Source organism: Haliotis rufescens, unplaced genomic scaffold (genome assembly GCF_023055435.1).
Source record: "Haliotis rufescens isolate VD_foot unplaced genomic scaffold, xgHalRufe1.0.p SCAF_17, whole genome shotgun sequence".
Lineage (NCBI taxonomy): Eukaryota > Metazoa > Mollusca > Gastropoda > Lepetellida > Haliotidae > Haliotis > Haliotis rufescens.
The window spans coordinates 18,325,891-18,344,554 of NW_025963857.1; the positions used below are offsets into that span (position 1 = coordinate 18,325,891).

The 18,664-nt window shown below is 38.7% G+C and overlaps 1 protein-coding gene across 2 annotated transcripts in view; it reads left to right on the top strand.

The window, feature by feature from the left end:
- LOC124137990 (sodium- and chloride-dependent glycine transporter 1-like) overlaps positions 1–18,664 on the top strand; it is a 61,819-nt gene that overhangs the window by 31,539 nt on the left and 11,616 nt on the right. The window contains exons 2-5 of one of the 2 annotated variants that reach the window (XM_048397665.1): positions 9,286–9,491; positions 10,913–11,044; positions 11,406–11,739; positions 12,008–12,140. In XM_048397665.1, the coding sequence (XP_048253622.1) occupies positions 9,287–9,491; positions 10,913–11,044; positions 11,406–11,739; positions 12,008–12,140 (804 nt within the window). In that variant the 5' untranslated portion in view covers position 9,286. Of the gene's footprint in view, positions 1–9,103; positions 9,492–10,912; positions 11,045–11,405; positions 11,740–12,007; positions 12,141–18,664 lie in introns of those variants that run through there. The other variant, XM_046504486.2, reaches the window with a different exon arrangement.

The following is an 18,664-nucleotide window of genomic DNA, read 5'->3' on the forward strand; positions in this document are numbered from 1 at the left end:
GCCACACTTCGCCCATGGGCAGGCCCATGGGCGACATAGTCTAAATATTGAGTTTTTAAACAATTTTTTTTTCATTTTTTCTTCCTTGGTATGTTCCCATGAAAACGGCATGTTTAATTTTGTAAATACCTTTAACCGAGACTGGGCAAAGAGCGTAGAGTTTCTGGACTTTTGGGTTTCCAGAATTAAAATGGGACGTGTTATAATATTTATGTGTGACAAGTTGCCCCAATCTCTCCGTCACAAATGTATGCAAAACAAGTGTATTATCTCAACTAGGCTAAACATGCCTTTCTCAGGACTTGGCGGTTTCAATGATAAACGGCCTTGTCATAGCCCCGTCCTGTAGGTCTGTACAAAACAATGCATTGTATTAATTTATCTGTCGATTCTTCACAAATTATACTTCTGCCATATATTTCCTCGGTAGAAATTTGGATTCGGGAGGCAAATTCTGGTCATTCAGCTATCCGGAAACTTAGTTATACGGACAATATTTGAGAAACACAAGTGTCCGGATAAGCGAGATTCTCGACTGTACACCAAAGGCTGGAGCTGCAGGAATGTTGTTCGAGATACACGGAATGTTGACAATTGGGAAGTTGAAGTCATCCCTCCTGTCATACAGTCTTATGGAGTGTGTTTTGTCACTCTGAATCTTTATGCAAAGATCTAAATATGAGATAGATAAGGCGGTCTCACCGGTCTTCTTTATGAGTAGTTCAGGTGGGTAAATCAGTGGAATGGAATTGTCAATTTGATGGAAATGGAACAATATCAGATTATCGATATACCTTTAGTTAAACTTCTTGGCCCAATAACCTTGTTTTGACTTTGCCAATCCGACCGATGCAATGGGTATGCCTACTTCTTGCATATGCTTGGGCTACAAACGTGCTGATGATATTAACGCATATTGTGATATTGTGACGCATATTAAAGTGTTTTTGACACTAATTAAGGACTACAATCTATTCCTCATCTTATATGGTCAGTTGCTACAGATATTAACGTACATGTGACGCATATTAAAGAGTTTTTGATAATGTCATTCCTCCAAATTAAGGACTACAATCTGTTCCTCATCTTATATGGGCAGTTGCTACAGATATTAACGTACATGTGACGCATATTAAAGTGTTGATGATAATGTCATTCCTCAAAATTAAGGACTGCAATCTGTTCCTCATCTTATATGGGAATTTTTTTTTTCTAACATTAAAAAAACCAACACTATTTAGTGGTTCTGTTTCGTGTAATTAAATCAATGTTATTGCATGGCAACACTAATACCGACGATCTTGATTGCAATGTCGTCTCCTTAAAAATGATCACTCTTCCGATTCATATGCATAGAGACACAGATCAGGTAGATGGGGACTGGTGGGTGTACTTGGTGCTATGTACATGCCTTCTTCTTGTCTAAATGAAAGCGCACATGATTAGGCATCAAATGTGCTACTGATATATTTTTAGCTTTTACATGTATTTTGACGAAGATTACGGTGTTTATTATTTCGCAAAATTAAGACTATAATTTGTTCTTTATCTTAAATGAACAGTTGATTTTTCTGATATTTTTTAAAGACTATTTAGGGGTTCCTTTATCAATATTTTTGAATGATAACACTAATATCGTTATTGCAATATTATTCATCCTTAAAAATCATTTCTCTTGCATACAGAAAAAAGTCAAACATGTGCATATCCCCCGTGAATACGACGTCACAAGGCGACCTCAATTTGTCGTAGACATCCTATTGCCTTCAATCATGAATATGTTAGTGAATGTTGGTTGATTTATGTTAAAGATTTCGCGCAGCATGATTACAAAAAGCATATCTGATGTGTTGGGAGAATATTATCTGCTTGTGTAAAGTGGATTTTAATATACATTTACAAGTATTAGGTTTACGCACAAGCTTTTCAGAGATGTATATTACATCATACTTGGGATGGTCCTTGGGATGAGTTACTGCGTTTCGTCAGCTTCGGTTCTGTCCCAGACAGAAGCACACGTAACACATGTGGTGTCTCCTTGGGCTGGTGACTGTGTTCAGATATGCGCCACTTTTCACCCAGCAGTGAATGGGTACCCTGTAGGATGAGATGACAATGGTTGTTAACCTTCTAGCGCCTAACAGTCAGCTTGGGTTGTATACTCCTCAGGGAGCTGAGAATGAGTCTTGAGTGCACATTGATCTAGTTCCTGGGGTAATAATAGCGCTTTGAGCAGGCCCCTGAGTGGTGTGGAAATATGCGCAATATAAATAGCCTGTTATTATTAGATCGAAAAACGAGGACGAATAAAATCTCGGCAAGCTCAACAATTATAACCAGGGAATTTGGCCATGAAGTTAAACTTAACTATATTTTGATCTGATATCGAGTATCAACAATATTAATGGTCAAATGGGCAATTCCTTCCATTGATTTACCCACTTGAACCAGAAATACATGAGACCAGTAGAACCGCCTCATCTCTTTTAAAGTTAGATATCTGTGGCAAAAAATACTATTCACAAGACTGTATCACAAGAGAGATGGTCTCTACTTTCCAAAAGTCAATTTTTACGTTGTGTCGAGCAATATCCCACCAGCTTCAGACTTTGGTGACTACAACTCACAACTTTTCAGAGTTAGATACAATCGAGCATGCTCTTTCAAAAGGTTTTATGGTAGACATGTAGAGGACATTTCCAAATTTGTTGCTATGCTTTTTATTCAGGTGAAAAGGCGACTTGTATTTGGATGTGTTTGTGACAGGTGCCACCGCCGAGGGAGTATATGCTCACCTTTTCACAAACACCTGGTATCATAAATAGTCGATAGTAATTCATAAACACCTGCTCATGATATAGTCGGACTCGTACAGTGGACTCCGAGGGTTTTGTCGCTTTTATATACTTGTCTAGTTAAGGTACTGACTAATAACGATGAAATATACTCAACAACAAAAGTTCCTGTGACACCAATATTTTAGTGTATATTTTAAAACAAGTAAAGTTTGGTTTTCAATATTGTAGTACATGTATGGAATCATGTCACAAAAACGCAACTGCTACAGAAAAGCATGCATTCCATGCAAAAGTTGACTTTTATGCAAGCCCATGCATTTCAGTACTCAAGGATGAGTTTAAAAACATGTGCGTTATCGGGATTCCATATGCATTGTTTAGCATCATGATGACAACAACCACTCAGAAAAACAAAAAAATTACGCAATTATTCAACATTACGAAATGCCACGCCTGCCCGAAAATGAGCGTCTGCGAGCCATTGGTATGCTTGAAGCAGGATCGAGTCAACATGATGTTGCAAGACAATTTAACGTCCACAAAAAAACATTTGGCAACAGACGAATGAAGTCAGAGACCATCCTCGGAGTGGCAGGCCACGCGTAACCAATAATCGACAAGACAACTGGGTTCGAACAACACGCCTACGAAATCGATTCCAGCCAGCAACAGTGACTGCAAGAAGCATCCCTGGCCTTCGACGAATATCTTCACAAACCGTACGTCGTCGCCTCAGATGTGCAGGGATTGTCGTCAGAAGACCCGACAGACGTCCCATTTTGACAAGAAACCACCGTCAAGCACGTCTACAGTGGTGCAGACAGCGTCTACGCTGGACGGCCATGCAGCGGGGACAAGTTCTATTCACTGACGAGTCTCGTTTTCACCTCAGCCACAGCGATGGACGGATTCGAGTGTACCAACGTCGAGGTGAACGTTACGTCAATCATTGTGTCATGGAAGAAGATCGGTTCGGGGGCAGCAGCGTTATGGTATGGGGTGGGATAACAGCAAGACAGAGGACCCGTTTGATAGTGGCAGAGGGAAATCTCAATGGACAGCGCTACCGCGACGAGATCATCGGCCCTGTTGTTCTACCGTTTTTGCGTCGTCGTGGCCCAGGCATTACCTTTCAACATGACAACGCCCGGCCTCATATTGCACGACTTGTTCAGGATTCTCTTCAACAAAACAACGTGAATGTCATGGCCGGCTCGCTCCCCTGATCTCTCACTAATCGAGCACATGTGGGATGAGATGGATCGGCGCCTTCGACGTCAACCACGTGTTCCACAGACACTCCAGGAACTTCGAAACATGCTCCAGCAGATATGAACAGATATCCCACAGGACTTTGTGCGACGCCTGGTCCATTCCATGAGACGAAGATGTGTTGCTTGCATCGCAACCAGAGGTGGACACACACGCTATTGATTTGTTAATTGACATTTTAGCATATTCATGTTTTTTTTTATGAAATCAGCCATTTTCTGAAGTCAGAATTGCAAATGAAACCATTTGGACACTTACAGGAGTCTTTTATCTGTTGCAAACCGAATTTGTTTCAGATTTGGTAAAAAACATAACTTTGCATTAAATCTTATTCAATGTCACAGGAACTTTTGTTGTTCAGTATATGTCAGAATAAATGGACAAAATATGTTACCCAATGTGGACGTGACCTCGATTTGCGCTTAATTAGGGCCCACAGCTGTGTCATTCATCTGTATAGAAGACAATTAGCATTTTGATGAAATCATTCATACGCGATTGTATTTTTCAGTTTATGATAATAGAAAAAGAAACGTATGTAATTACAAATTCCATGTCATGATGTCTCACAAAGCATGATTAAACGCACATCCCACTTCTTTGTGTAAGTGGTCCACTTGGAAGCGTGCTTGCAATGTACACAGAAATTGTGCAATTTAAAATGATATGTTGCCTATTGGTGTGCACGATTCCTCCCACATACAGACTTGTTTCCTTTGATGGTGTGATGGTTCTTCCTTTCGTCCTGCAACCTGTAACCTGGTTATCGACATGGATCCTCAGTATCAATTTGCATATGCCTTGATTGAAAAAACCAAAACTGTTGTATTATGTAACTGTGTCACTTCTATGGTTTCGGATTTTACGCCGCGTTCAGCGAATGCTTACGTCTATCAATATATCGTTGAGTGGTTGGGGTAGCCATATGATTAAGCGTTCTCTCATCACGCCAAACCTCTGGGTTTAATCCCCCACGTGGATACAATGTGTGACGCACATTTCTGGTCCCGTGTGCCTTGATATTTATCGAATATCGATGAAAGCAGCCTACAACAATCGATACCCACTCACCATACTAAGTCATTCCCTTTTGTAGTGTTTCATAAGCATGTACACTGTACTATTTTGGATATGGAAAGGGTTTGGTCGCTTTTATGTCCTCGGTGTTTAGTCATATTTTGGTAAAATATCGGCGGGGACAGCATAAATAGGCTTCACACATTGTACCCATGTGGGGAAGCGAACCCGGGCCTCTATGATTCCGTCCACATCGTGGTTATGTGTTTATGAATCACTATCAAATAGTGATGATATTGATTTTCACGAAAAGGTGATCGTGTCCTACCCAACCGGTTGTACCATAGAGTTGTTGGAATATTGATCCACAGAAAGGGAAAGTTGACTACTGGGAAGTTGAAATTATCACCCTTGTCATACAGCCCTGTGGAAATGTTTTGTCACTCTGAATCTGTATGCATAGGTCTAATTATATGAAACAGTCCAGGCGGTTTCACTGATCTCTATTTCTAGTTCAGGGGCGTAAATTAGTAGAAAGGAATTGGCAATTTGGAATTGAACGAGCAATGACATACCTGAAGGTAAAGTTGAACTTCTTTGCCAATTTACCCTTTGATTTGATTTTGCCCTTCCAAACAAACATTAAGATTCATATGCATAAAGAAACAGGCCAGCAAGGAAGGGGGCAAAATTGGAGCCCAAGGGGATGCTTACTTCTTGCCTAAATTTCCTGACCCAAAATTTCACATTGATAGTTTTGATGAGGAAGGCCAGCATTTCACACACTGTTTATTTATTGATTTCAATGTAGACGAATTGTCCTGAACTTTTGAACGTTTGGTTCATGCAATGTACAGCAATAAGAGCTCAAACGTGAAGGGGTCTGCCTCCAACATGCATGCAAAGTCCATGAGTCTGTGTATGGAAATTCTCCAAAACCTTAAGACTATAAATCCCGCGAATAGTTGTCAAGACTCAGGGTTTGCATTGATATAAAGTTTCCCTTATTAAATATGTTGTAATATTAAAGGATTATTAAAAAGGCTACGGACACAGCATTTTTCTTACAGAATACCATTCAAACATGAATTTATACCAAATCTGCATAGTTGATTTTTGAAAATAATTCGTAATTATTATAATTATGCTCCAAAACCTAGAACACTTTGGCTCCGCCCACTCGTATGCATAGTTTTTTTTTAGCGGTCAGCCTCCTGTGGCTGTGACGTCATACCAGATAGTCCGCTATGTGTTGTTCGTTCGTGTTAACGCTCGGCTATTGACTGAAAAGTGACGCTAAGCGCTATATTTTGAATGATCCTTCTGTTGGGTATATTTAGCCAGATGAAGTTTTATAACATATTTAATAATTAAGGTGAAACGTCTGACATATTATATTGAAACGATTTACTTGTAACTCGCGATTTGAGCATTTACTGCCACATATATAGGCGTGGCTTCGCATATTATTATTGGTCTAACATTGCGGTAATTGTGACTACACATTTTACCGTGACAGCTGAAAGATTGATTCCATATTTAATCTGTTTTCCTGAATATATGGCACGCTAATTACTAGCTTAAACCAGTCTGTGTGAGGCCTATTCAATACACCGTCGAGATCGGGATCGTCACTGTTTTCTTGTGAACTGCTGGAATCGGCGTCAGTATTCTGGTCGTTCTTGCTGCCAGAAATAGGTTCAAATTGAAAAGGTTGTACTTCTATGTCAGTATCTGTATGGGGTAGACCTTCCAAATCCATTTTTGACCTTGTGGGTCGAATTATTGGTGAAGATAAAAGTAGATTTCCGAGAGCGATTCGGCGCGGCACCGTTGCGCAACTTGTGTGTTTTGATGCTACAACTGTCCGGTATGACGTCACACAATCACGTGACTGGCTACCTCATTATCTTACGTAATCGCCAAATGCTTTCGATGATCGTCCGTTTTAGATTGCAAATTCAAGCTATTTAACGAAGTGTTACTGTTTCAAACTGCCTTGAGTGTGTAACATATATACCTATGTATTCATTAATAGTGAATATAAAGCATGTGGAAAAACCTTTTTAAGAATCCTTTAAGTTACCTTTTCGTTCGAATATTACCACTCGTCTTTTATTTCTTAATTACAAACAACGTGTAGTTTAACTTGTTGACACACAGGTCTTTGTAGTATTTCTTTGCAGTTGTATATTGCTGACGGTCTCCTGAACTATTGGAAGAATTTAAAGCACGCAACTGTGCTCAAGGGATATGACTGGCCTCAAAACTGTCTTGACCATACCAGTTACCTCCCTTTGGAAAACGATGATCACATGCATCGTTTTTTCTCACAGGGTTTAGCACCGGTTTGCATCACGTTTGCAAACGACCCAAATGCAGTGTCACGGTCATAACTGGCTAAGAATTTCTGCTAAAGCCAGTTCTGCATAACGTCTAATTTATCCTCGTGCCAACTGAATCGAGTTTTAGGGTGATTTAACATATGATTCTTTCTTAGGTTTATTAAATACACATTAAAAAGAGAATGTCACTTGAAGGTTGCTTGACTGTACTTGATCAACAATATTAAATTATGAGAAATGTGGAAGTGAATTTTGCATTGCTGGGACTTAATCAACCACGCTCTGGTCTTCATTTGCCAAGCCTGTGAAACTTCCAATCCAGGTAAAAGGCGACTAACGGGATCGGGTGGTCAGGCTCGCTGACTTGGTTGATGCATGTCATCGATCCCAATTGCGTGGATCGATGCTCATGATATTAATCACTGGACTGTCTGGTCCAGACTCGATTATTTACAGACCGCCGTCCTATAGCTGGAATATTGCTGAGTGCGGCGTTAAACAACAAACCAAACCAAAATCCAATCCAGGCATGTGCAAGAACCCTCCCATTACATATTGTAAGTCACGTCAAGTAGTGCTAAAGTTCTGGTGTTAAATAAACCTTTGAGGTTCTAGGTAAATATAAATTGTCATTGCAAGAGAACAAGCATTGAAACAATCTGTGACACCATTCTATTGTCCATTAATTTCAGGAATGGAGAATTGTTTGTTTATCTCCAGCAACATTTCAATTAATTTGCATGGAACTATTTTTTTACTTTGACAATTGAAATATTTCAAGTTTTTTTGGAAAACATGTGCCGCCGGAAGGGTTCGAACCCGCATCATATGATTTGAGGACGTCTAATAGTTGACCACAGCTATGGCGACATATGACGATATAGTGTGAAATATAACTATTAAACAGTTTGCATGATACTTTAAAGCTATTATGTATTTAATGTTGTTTCACAGCAGATTAATGAAAGCAATGTTCATATTTAAAGCAATTAGTTGAACCTTTGACGAGAAAAAGGTAAAAACTAGGTAAATATATATTACTATATAGTGGATGCATTTTACAAGTTTGTAGTAATCGTTATCAATTTGGAGTTTGTCATATCTCAAGACTGCTGGCTTTTGTCAAATGCCATGCGATGAGCAACAGGTGTACATGTGGCTATGCAACATTGCTCATTCCTTTGTCCAGAGACAGACATAATTCCTAGTCCCGCCTGGGATAATTATGTGTGTGTTTTGGCACTGACATAGTGGTTTGAATGCGGCATGAGAGATGGTTGATATCATCTTGCCATATTTCTTCCAAAGGTTAAAACCTTTAAATATTTGACAAGTTTCAAGAAACTATTTCAAAGAAAATTGATGTGAATGTACCATCGTGCTTGACAGTAATAAAAGAACGATGTTACCAAGGATACCTTATATCACGGGGATTGTAATTTGAACAACGCCATGACTTTAGAACTTTATCGCAGGATAAAGTACCTTTCATCTTTTAGCATCTTATAATTATAGTTTATGTATAGTTTAGAGCTAAAATATGTTTTAAAATTATACTGGAGCTCGCTTGAAGTGCGTCTTGTCCCCATACCACCAGCTGGCGCTCTGGTTTAATTACTGGTTTTGTCAGTAAGTTGACAATACACTACACACCTTCTTCTAAGCAGTCCACTACTCCTGTGTCGAGTTGGCAGAAAAGGCAAAGGTACAGAAGAAGTCGACACCAACTAGACACGCAAGCTTCATGCTGTCTTAGATCAGCAGCGGGGGTATCATTACACAAGTGTGTGAGTATTTTTGTGATATTACACAGACGTGACATGTCAGGGTATTTATTCTATTTCCCTTCGCAGGATGGATCAAGAATCAAACGAAGAAACAACTGTTTTCATTAATAAGGAAAACATAAATGGAGGTGAAACAACCGACCCAGACAGATCAACCCCAAAAAGGGCCAAGTGGGACCGGAAGTTGGACTTCATCTTGTCCCTAGTTGGGTACTCAGTGGGTGTGTCCAATCTGTGGAGATTCCCCTATTTATGTTTACGAAATGGCGGTGGTAAGTGTTATTTGTAATGTATAAGACACTGATTATGTTGTTGTTTAACACGGGACTCAGCACTTCTCCAGCTGTTTGACATTGTTTGACAGCGGTCTGTAAATAATCGAGTCTGGGCCAGGCAGTTTATGGGGTATTGCTTAGTGCGGCGTTAAAAAACAACAACCATCCTTTCTGACACTGAAATGAGATTAGATAATCGTGTTCATTTTTTTATGTCAATTTGAGGATATAAAAAAATCCCAAAATAAACCAAAACAATGTGTTTTGTCAGAAAATTAATACATGACAGCGTTTACAAACAAGGCTAGTTCATAAGGAATTATATAGTAAGTGATGCCTAACATTTTCCAGGTGAATACTGGTGGTTACTGTGTTAAAATACTATATGGAGAATCATTTAGTATGCAGTATAGTCATGATCAAAGACAAAAGTGATTGTGATGTGGAATGTTTCACTGACAAACCTTTACATGTAGTTTTGGATTTCGAGGACGCCAACTATTTTATGAATCACCAAGTAGACACAATTTATGGATAGCAACTTCTTTAATTACTGCAAAGGCGACGTTTCGATATAGATCCTGCAGAATATATATAGTAGGTGGACGATTAACAGTAACAACAATTGCATGTATTCTGTACCAAGTTCATCATTCAGTCTTACTTGACAACAGTATACGGATCTAAACCGAAACGTCGCCTTTACAGAAATTTAAAAAGTTGTTATCCATACATTGTGTCTACTTTGTCATCCATCAACTTCTAAGTAATGCCTATCGAACAGAATAATCACGTCAGATACCGTCCACGTATTGCAAAGATTTCGTACCAACCATCTTCAGCACAGGTTTCAGACAGCAACTCTCACAGCCCGTACCATACGTTGCTACATCTCTCATTTAGGCTTTCGTCTTGATTATTGCAATGCCCTTCTGTATGGGTTACCAAAATACCAGCTCGCAAATATTCAACGTATTCAAAACGTAGCTGCCAGAGTGGTAACCCGATCGGAAAGCGCATCAAATTAAAAAAGACTTGTGTATACTAAACGCTTCATGACATCGGTCCACCTTACTTCAGTGAATTCATACATCAATAGCAACCAGTAAGATCATCCTGGTCTGGTAACAGCCAGCTCGTGTTTGTGCTCCAGAATAGAACTATTTCACTTGATGACCGATGTCTTGCAAAGGCTGGTCCAACGCTTTGGAACAAAACCCTTCAACATCAAAAGTGTCAAAGATATAAACGAATTCAAGGCACTGTAAAAGCATTTTTAATCCAATCCGTCCACAACTCTCATTGAACTCTCATTGTCCACGAGACAGGTCTAATCTGGTAGTTTGCATTCTCTCTTAGTTTAACTCATGACAAGCTTTTGTTATTCATCCAATACTAAAAAATATATTGTTTTGAAGGTGCTTTTCTCATCCCATTCTTCTTCTTCCTGCTTGTGACGGGAATTCCGTTGTTTTACATGGAGGTCTGTTTGGGGCAGTTTTCCGCAACAAGTCCACTATTCGTTTGGAAGTTGTGTCCTCTTTTCAAAGGTAGGATCATTGTAAATAACTTGTTTTGTAAGCCTACAACGAATCACCTGTTTCATTAAGATGTGTACCATGTTGATTCATTATTTTGAGTGCACGTGTCCTCCTCCTCCTCATTAATAAAGGCAATGGGTTATCCTAGAATCAAAAGCGTGCTCTCGTCACGCCAAAGTCCCAGGTTCGATACCCCAGATGGGTACAGTGTGTGGTGCCGATTTCTGGAGTAACCGCCATAATATTCCTGGAATATTCCTAAAAGCGTCGTAAAACCATACTCACTCCGTCCATTAGATTACACATGAAGTTCCTGCACATTCAATTTTAAGAATCATATAATACTTCGTTTTCGTATCCATTATTTCAGGTATAGGATGGGGAGCATGCATTGTGTCAGGAATAACATCTATCTACTATGTCGCTGTAATAGCATGGAATATGTTTTACCTGATAAATGCCTTTTATCCAACACTGCCCTGGTCTACTTGTGACAACTGGTGGAACACTGGCTCGTGTATTGGTCCTGTACATGGTAATGCCATTACCCTGAACACCAGCATGGCTGTGGCTCTGCTCAATAGTACACCATCTTCACTGCTGGAAGTCATCAATGAAAGCAGTGCCCTCTCAAGGAACACTTCCATGATGAATGTATCTGTAGCTGGAGAAGAGGCCAAAACAGCCACCGAAGAATTCTGGCAGTATGTCAAATTCAGCTTTGCTCCACCAGACCTTTTGCTGAATCCGGCATAAAATTCCAAGTTTTTTGGCATGAAAGTTCCACTTCGCATCAACTTCTACATGGTGGCATGTTGATTTGACACATTTGATAATAAAACTTGTATCTATGACCTCCTTTCTTCTACATGACGTTTACATCAAAACGCAGTTTTTAGCATGATTTACCAGGATTAAAATAAGAACGTCTAATGCAGTGTTGATGAAGTAGTACCTTCTCGTCTATTTAAGGTACTACGTGTTACGCAAGTCTGACGGTGTGGAAGAAATGGGGAGCCTCCAGCCTCACCTGGTGGGATGTCTCTTTGTTTCCTGGCTGTTAGTCTTCCTGTGTCTCATTAAAGGTGTCAAGTCGCTGGGCAAGGTACATCCATACTTTTAGAAATATTTTTAAACCATAGTGTAATCAAGTGGGCTTTTCATAGTAATCAAGTGCGCTTTTCATAGTAATCAAGTCTTCGGTAATAAAGCGACAAAACCCTAAAACACGTCCCTATTAATTCTGGAAACCCAAAAGTCCAGAAACTCTACGTTCTTTGCCCAGTCTCGGTTAAAGGTATTTACAAAATTAAACATGCCGTATTCATGGGAACATACCAAGGAAGAAAAAATGAAAAGAAAATTGTTTAAAAACTCAATATTTAGACTATGTCGCCCATGGGCCTGCTCATGGGCGAAGTGTGGCCCATGGGCGAAGTCTGGCCCATGGGTAGGCCCATGGGCGAGAACATGTTCCTTTACTTAAAACTCATGATTTTGTTTCGCAAATACATTAAATGTATTTATTGAAGTATCATGACACAAAATTTAACTCATTTTAACTTAATTCAACTATTTTATAGCGATATTGAAATATTTCGCCCATGGGCGAGAAAAAGGTTTGGCCCATGGGCGAGTATATACTTTATATTATATCATTACATTACTATTTAAAGAGGGCATTTGGTTGGATGTTTCCTTTAGTTCTACAAATTTCACCTGTTTTACATATTGTAGCAATCTTTAATGAACCCGGCCTTATCTCTCAAAACGTTTTGGCAGTTTATCATACGAATTCATGTGCGTGTACAACATTAAATTTTAGTTATTTTCTATTTCATTTCCCATTTTATGACCCGTTGATACATCCCACTGTGCAATTACGTGACAGGTACGCGTGCGCGTATTTTAATGAAAAAAACTATTCGTCTTTTATTGCATAACGTTTGGCTGAATATCTTACATTCTAACGAAATCTCGAAATAGTGATTTAATTACATGCGGTTTCGAACTGACCAGTGGGAATTATGTTTCAATGCGATTGAGGAAAACGTGAGTGAATATTGTGACACTAAAGCAACTTTTAACTGCATGGTATGAAAATGGTAACAGTTCAGAAAAAAACAACAGCCTTCTTATGATAATTCTCATTAGTACGTTGTATCTAATTACAGTGTCGGCCTTATTTACAGGTGATTCTACAATACCTGCTCTCGGTCAATTACGATCTACCACACCACGCGTGAATAAACAGTTATGCAGGTGTTGCTGTGGGCAAATACCTAGCCTGAAAATGTTTATTTTTTTTAGGATACATGTTTTACAAATGTTCGTTGATATGTGGATATATTAAGCACAAAGACAAAAAAATGTTTATGAAAGATGAATTAGTGCCTTGATATATTCATCGAGATGTGTATCATCGTTTAATGGGGTCATTCAATAAACGTATGTTTGGAGGAGGTATCAAAGGAGCCGCCCAATATACACAGTGTCGTCCGGTGAACTACCACCCCACCCTGTCCATTAGAGTTATGTAATCGGTACACAAATATATTTGATGCGGTGTCAGTGCGGAAGGAGTTTGAATTACGTCCGCCACTTGCCACAGAAATCCTCAAAGTATAGAAACAATAAACAAGGTCAATCCGTACTAATTACCTAGTGACGTACGTAACAACGACTGTCAATAGGGAAAATGGTGAAAACAAATTGAAATAGATTTTAATAAAACATTATTGTACTAAATAACTCGCAAAAGCGGTGCCTAAAAATGTTTGACCGTGTTATGTGTGTTGTAAACTGACGAATAGCAAGTAATTGTCATGCTGTACGCATGGTTCCATATACAAATTCAGTTATACAACCGGTATGAAACTGAGAACTGAGATACCAAGTACAACCTGCATTCACACACGGAAGCAATATACTTGTGTGTATGCCCTCTCCTCTACAAAATCTATCACTAAAGTATTTGCATTGTAATAAATATAGTAATGATAAAACTTGGTAATTTGGTAGGTCTCCGACAGATATGATTTTCAGTTTTTTTACACCTTTGATTGATACGGATTACGTACCTGAAGTCTAGTCACTGTCTCTAATGTATCTGCTTGTTAGAAATTTCAAATGTCTTGTTATAGCACTGTTCCTAAAATACGGCAGTTTCTTTTATCGGGTATAAATAGTTGATTCGTCTTGTCACGCAGTCATTTTTACTTGATCGAATGATTTCCACAAAAAATTACGGCAGAGAGTTTTGTATTTTATTATGTTTTTAGAAGATTTTAGAAGATGCTTACATCACTGTATCTCAGAACGTAAAACTGATAACATTCAAACATGTAATTAGTACACAGTGAATTGTTACATATAATTTCCTGCATATTCCTTTTTGAACAAAAAGCCTACATGTATACTGATATCGGTGTCCACTGTTAAAAAGGGTATTAGTGCAATAATAAGGTGATTAATTATAGTCTGTTGCAGAATATGCGGTATAAGTGTAGTCATTGATACATATACACATTACACATATACAGATGAAATACACGATATGATGCAGTGCAAGAACAAATTAAGATACGGTTTCTATTAAAAATAATTATACGATTTTGGATTTAATTAGCATGTTTAAATTTTCAGGCCAACACGGCTGAGATACAGCATCGGCATACTCAACTGGAGTTGTTTTCTGCCGGTCGTTAGTTCATTGTTTGACTGAGCACACTCGTGTCGGGGTTGCGATATTTTCTTCTCTTTGTTGGCAGCCTGCCACCGGTCTGAATTTTGAGAAAGGTCTCAGCATGGGACTGTTCATTACTTCTTAATGATGTCTACAAGCTTACAAACTTGTAGATGTTGGGTGCGGTTAGGACCAAACTTTTTCAGCTCAGAGTGTTAGTGGTCCTGGAACCCATAGTGTCAAACAGGTTCTGCACAAAACGTCCATCAGATTCTACTGTTCAGCAACATTGTCACTGAATTTCAGAACTCTGGCATGATATAATAATCAAAGATTTCGAAGGTGAACGAGGGGAAAGGCAGACGCACGTGGATTTACCCTCAGGTTATTATTGTCTGGAGTTCACATTTTGGGGCATTTCATTTACTAATTGAACAGAGTTCACCTGCACATGTCCACTTTAGTGATACAGACTGTAACCAAAAATGCAATGAGCTGTAGCTCTTAATCCCTTATAACAACGGTAACAACAACCAGGGTGAGGACACAGTAAGGTTAAACCGTGTCCAACAGACAATCTGAGGTGGCTATCTCCCATCAAGTCAGCTCTGTTTTTAAGCGCATAGTTATGTTTTTACATATTGAAATAAAAGGAATTTAAAAAATTATATTTAACAAACCTACACATTACCAAATACAAAACTTTATAACCCTTTCTAGACTTCGTTCGAATTAACCTGGATCATTCAACTCGCTCGCGAAGGTCGTATGCGACTTTAAAGTGAATACGTCTACAGTGTACAAGTAACTTTTAACTGTATCATATATACTCATGATAAGCAATTATTTTCGTTCCTAATTCGAATGAGCACATTCTGAGGCTAAATCTGCAAAAGGACAGATAAAATATTTCTTTGTACAATGCAAACGATACAAAAGTAGCGGCTGATAATAGAGACAATGATTTAATAATCTGCAATATATCAAGTGTTCTCGTTCAATCTATTGTACATATTGAAGTGATTGTAAAGTTTCAAGGAGTACTAAAATGTTGTGTTATTATGAATGTATTTAGAATATGAATAGCGAAAAACAGTCACCATATCGGATGTACATGTATACCTTCCAACACCACGCTTGTGCCGAGGCCCATGGTCATAAAACTAATCGGTCCCATAAAAGGAGCAAATAGTTTCGCAGATACTTCTTGCTATGGTTCACTCCCAATTGTCAGACGACCTAATCATCAGTCAGACCAGTCAAGTGTGACCAGCGTACCTGCCTGGTTTTGGCTCCTAATTACTGAACTGCCCAATACTGTCATACTGTGGGCAGAGTAAGCGGCCTCGTTGAGTGATACAGACTTACCAGATTATGATTGTGTTTGTAAGTTGCGTTTAATCTGTGTCGGGTTGCAGTTGTTTTATTAGTCAAGACTAGGGGTAGTTTTTTCAATGAAACCTTTTAGCCGTTGAGTTTGTTTTGCATTCATTTCATTAAATACATTTTAAGGTAGAATAATAACACGTTATATGGATTAAACATCTCCCTAACCTGAGTATAATCTCACATGTACTCTAAGTACCGTACTATATTACTTTGCGGAGACACTGAGTATAATTTTTTAGTTGCATTGTATGCTGTCTGATGACTTTACACAAATCCCTGCATTCAATAGACCCGTGAAGATCTTCAACAGACCATTCTTGGCGTAAAAGGGCGACAGCGCTTGTCGTAAGAAGCGACTACCGGGATCGGGTGGTCAGGCTCGCTGACTTGGTCGATGCATGTCATCGTATCCCAATTGCGTGGATCGATGCACATGATGTCAATCACTGGATTGTCTGGTCCAGACTCGATTATTTACAGACCGCCGTCATACAGCTGAAATGTTGCTAAGTGTGGCGTTATACAACTAACAAACAAACAAAACACAAAAAGAGAAAGTGTATGAGTACTAAAACTTGCAATAGATATGCGTACCCTACGTACACACATGAGTCCCATTCGACAGTCTACAACACACGAATAACTGTCAAACAAGTTTGGGTACCCCTTCTGTTCAGGCAAGATATTTAGTTCGATAATTTTGTATTAAAATCCTTTTCAATTTGTTTTCATCCTTTTCCCCTATTCCATGCATGTTTATGTTGCTACATCTTATTGCTCATGTTTCCAAGTATTGTAAAACACTTTAATGTTTCTCCTTCTTAATCTAACGTTATAACATTTCCGGTCATTGCCATCATCTAATACACAAGAGATGATACCAAGACATATTTTATTCGGTTTTATGGTCTATGCGGTCTTACAATTGATTTTATTAGTCTTTAAATCTTATGTCTAGTAAATATTTTCCCAAACAGGGCTGTTAACTGATATAAGGAATGTGACATCCAGTTGAGGACTGAATACGACGTACGTTAGTCTGGTAACGACATTTCTACAATACCTTTTTGAATAAACCGTTAATACGCCAGTTGTGACAGGGATGATGGTATGGTAGATGTAGCAGACATATTGACAGCCGTTGTTACGAGAGTCACTAGGTTATTAGTACGGCATTGGCCTTGTTGATTGTGGTACTATACTTTCTGTGGCCACTGGCGGACGTAATTCAAACTCCTTCCACACTGACATCGCACCAAATATATTTGTGTACCGATTACATAACTCTTACTGACAGGGTAGGGTGGTAGTTCACGCGAAACGGACGACACTGTGTATATTGAGCGGCTCCTTTGATATCGCCTCACAACATACTTTTAATGAATGACCAATTAAACGATGATACACATCAGGATCGCGGAGAAAATACAAGCTTCGTTCGCGTTGAATATATATATCAAGGCACAAATTCATCTTTCATAAACTTTTTGTGCCTTGGTGCTTAATATATCCACATATCAACGAAAATATGTAATACATGTATCCACAAAAATATACATGTACAGGCTAGGTATTTGCCCACAGCAACACCTGCATAACTGTTTATTCACGCGTGGTGTGGTAGATTGTAATTGACCGACAACAAGTATTGTAGAATCACCTGTAAATAAGGCCGACACTGTAATTAGACACAACGTACTAATGAGAATATGAGAATTATCATAAGAAGGCTGTTACGTTTTTCTTAACTATTACCATTTTCATACCAAAAGTGACAATGCAGTTAAAAGTTGCTTTAGTGTCACAATATTCACTCACGTTTTCCTCAATCGCATTGAAACATAATTCCTACTGGTCAGTTCGACACTGCTTGTAATTAAATAATTATTTCGAGATTTCGTTAGAATGTAAGATATTCAGCCAAACGTTATGCAATAAAAGACGAATAGTTTCTTTCCATTAAAATACGCGCACGCGTACCTGTCACGTAATTGCACAGTGGGATGTATCAACGGGTCATAAAATGGGAAATGAAATAGAAACTAACCAAAATTTAATGTTGTACACGCACATGAATTCGTATGATAAACTGCCAAAAGGTTTTGAGAGATAAGGCCGGGTTCATTAAAGATGTTGGGTGCGGTTAGGACCAAACTTTTTCAGCTCAGAGTGTTAGTGGTCCTGGAACCCATAGTGTCAAACAGGTTCTGCACAATACGTCTATCAGATTCTACTGTTCAGCAACATTGTCATTGAATTTCAGAACTCTGGCATGATATAATAATCAAGGATTTCGAAGGCAAAACCTTTTCTCGCTCATGGGCGAAATATTTCAATAAATCTGTAAAATAGCTGAATTGAGTAAAATTGAGTTACATTATGTGCCATGAAAATAGTAAGAACACCTGCATGTATTTGCGAAACAAAAACATAAGTTTTAAGTAAAGGAAAATATTCCCGCCCATGGGCCAAACCCTTTTCTCGCCCATGGGCGAAATATTTCAATATCCCTATAAAATCGTTGAATTAAGTTAAAAATGAGTTAAATTTTGTGT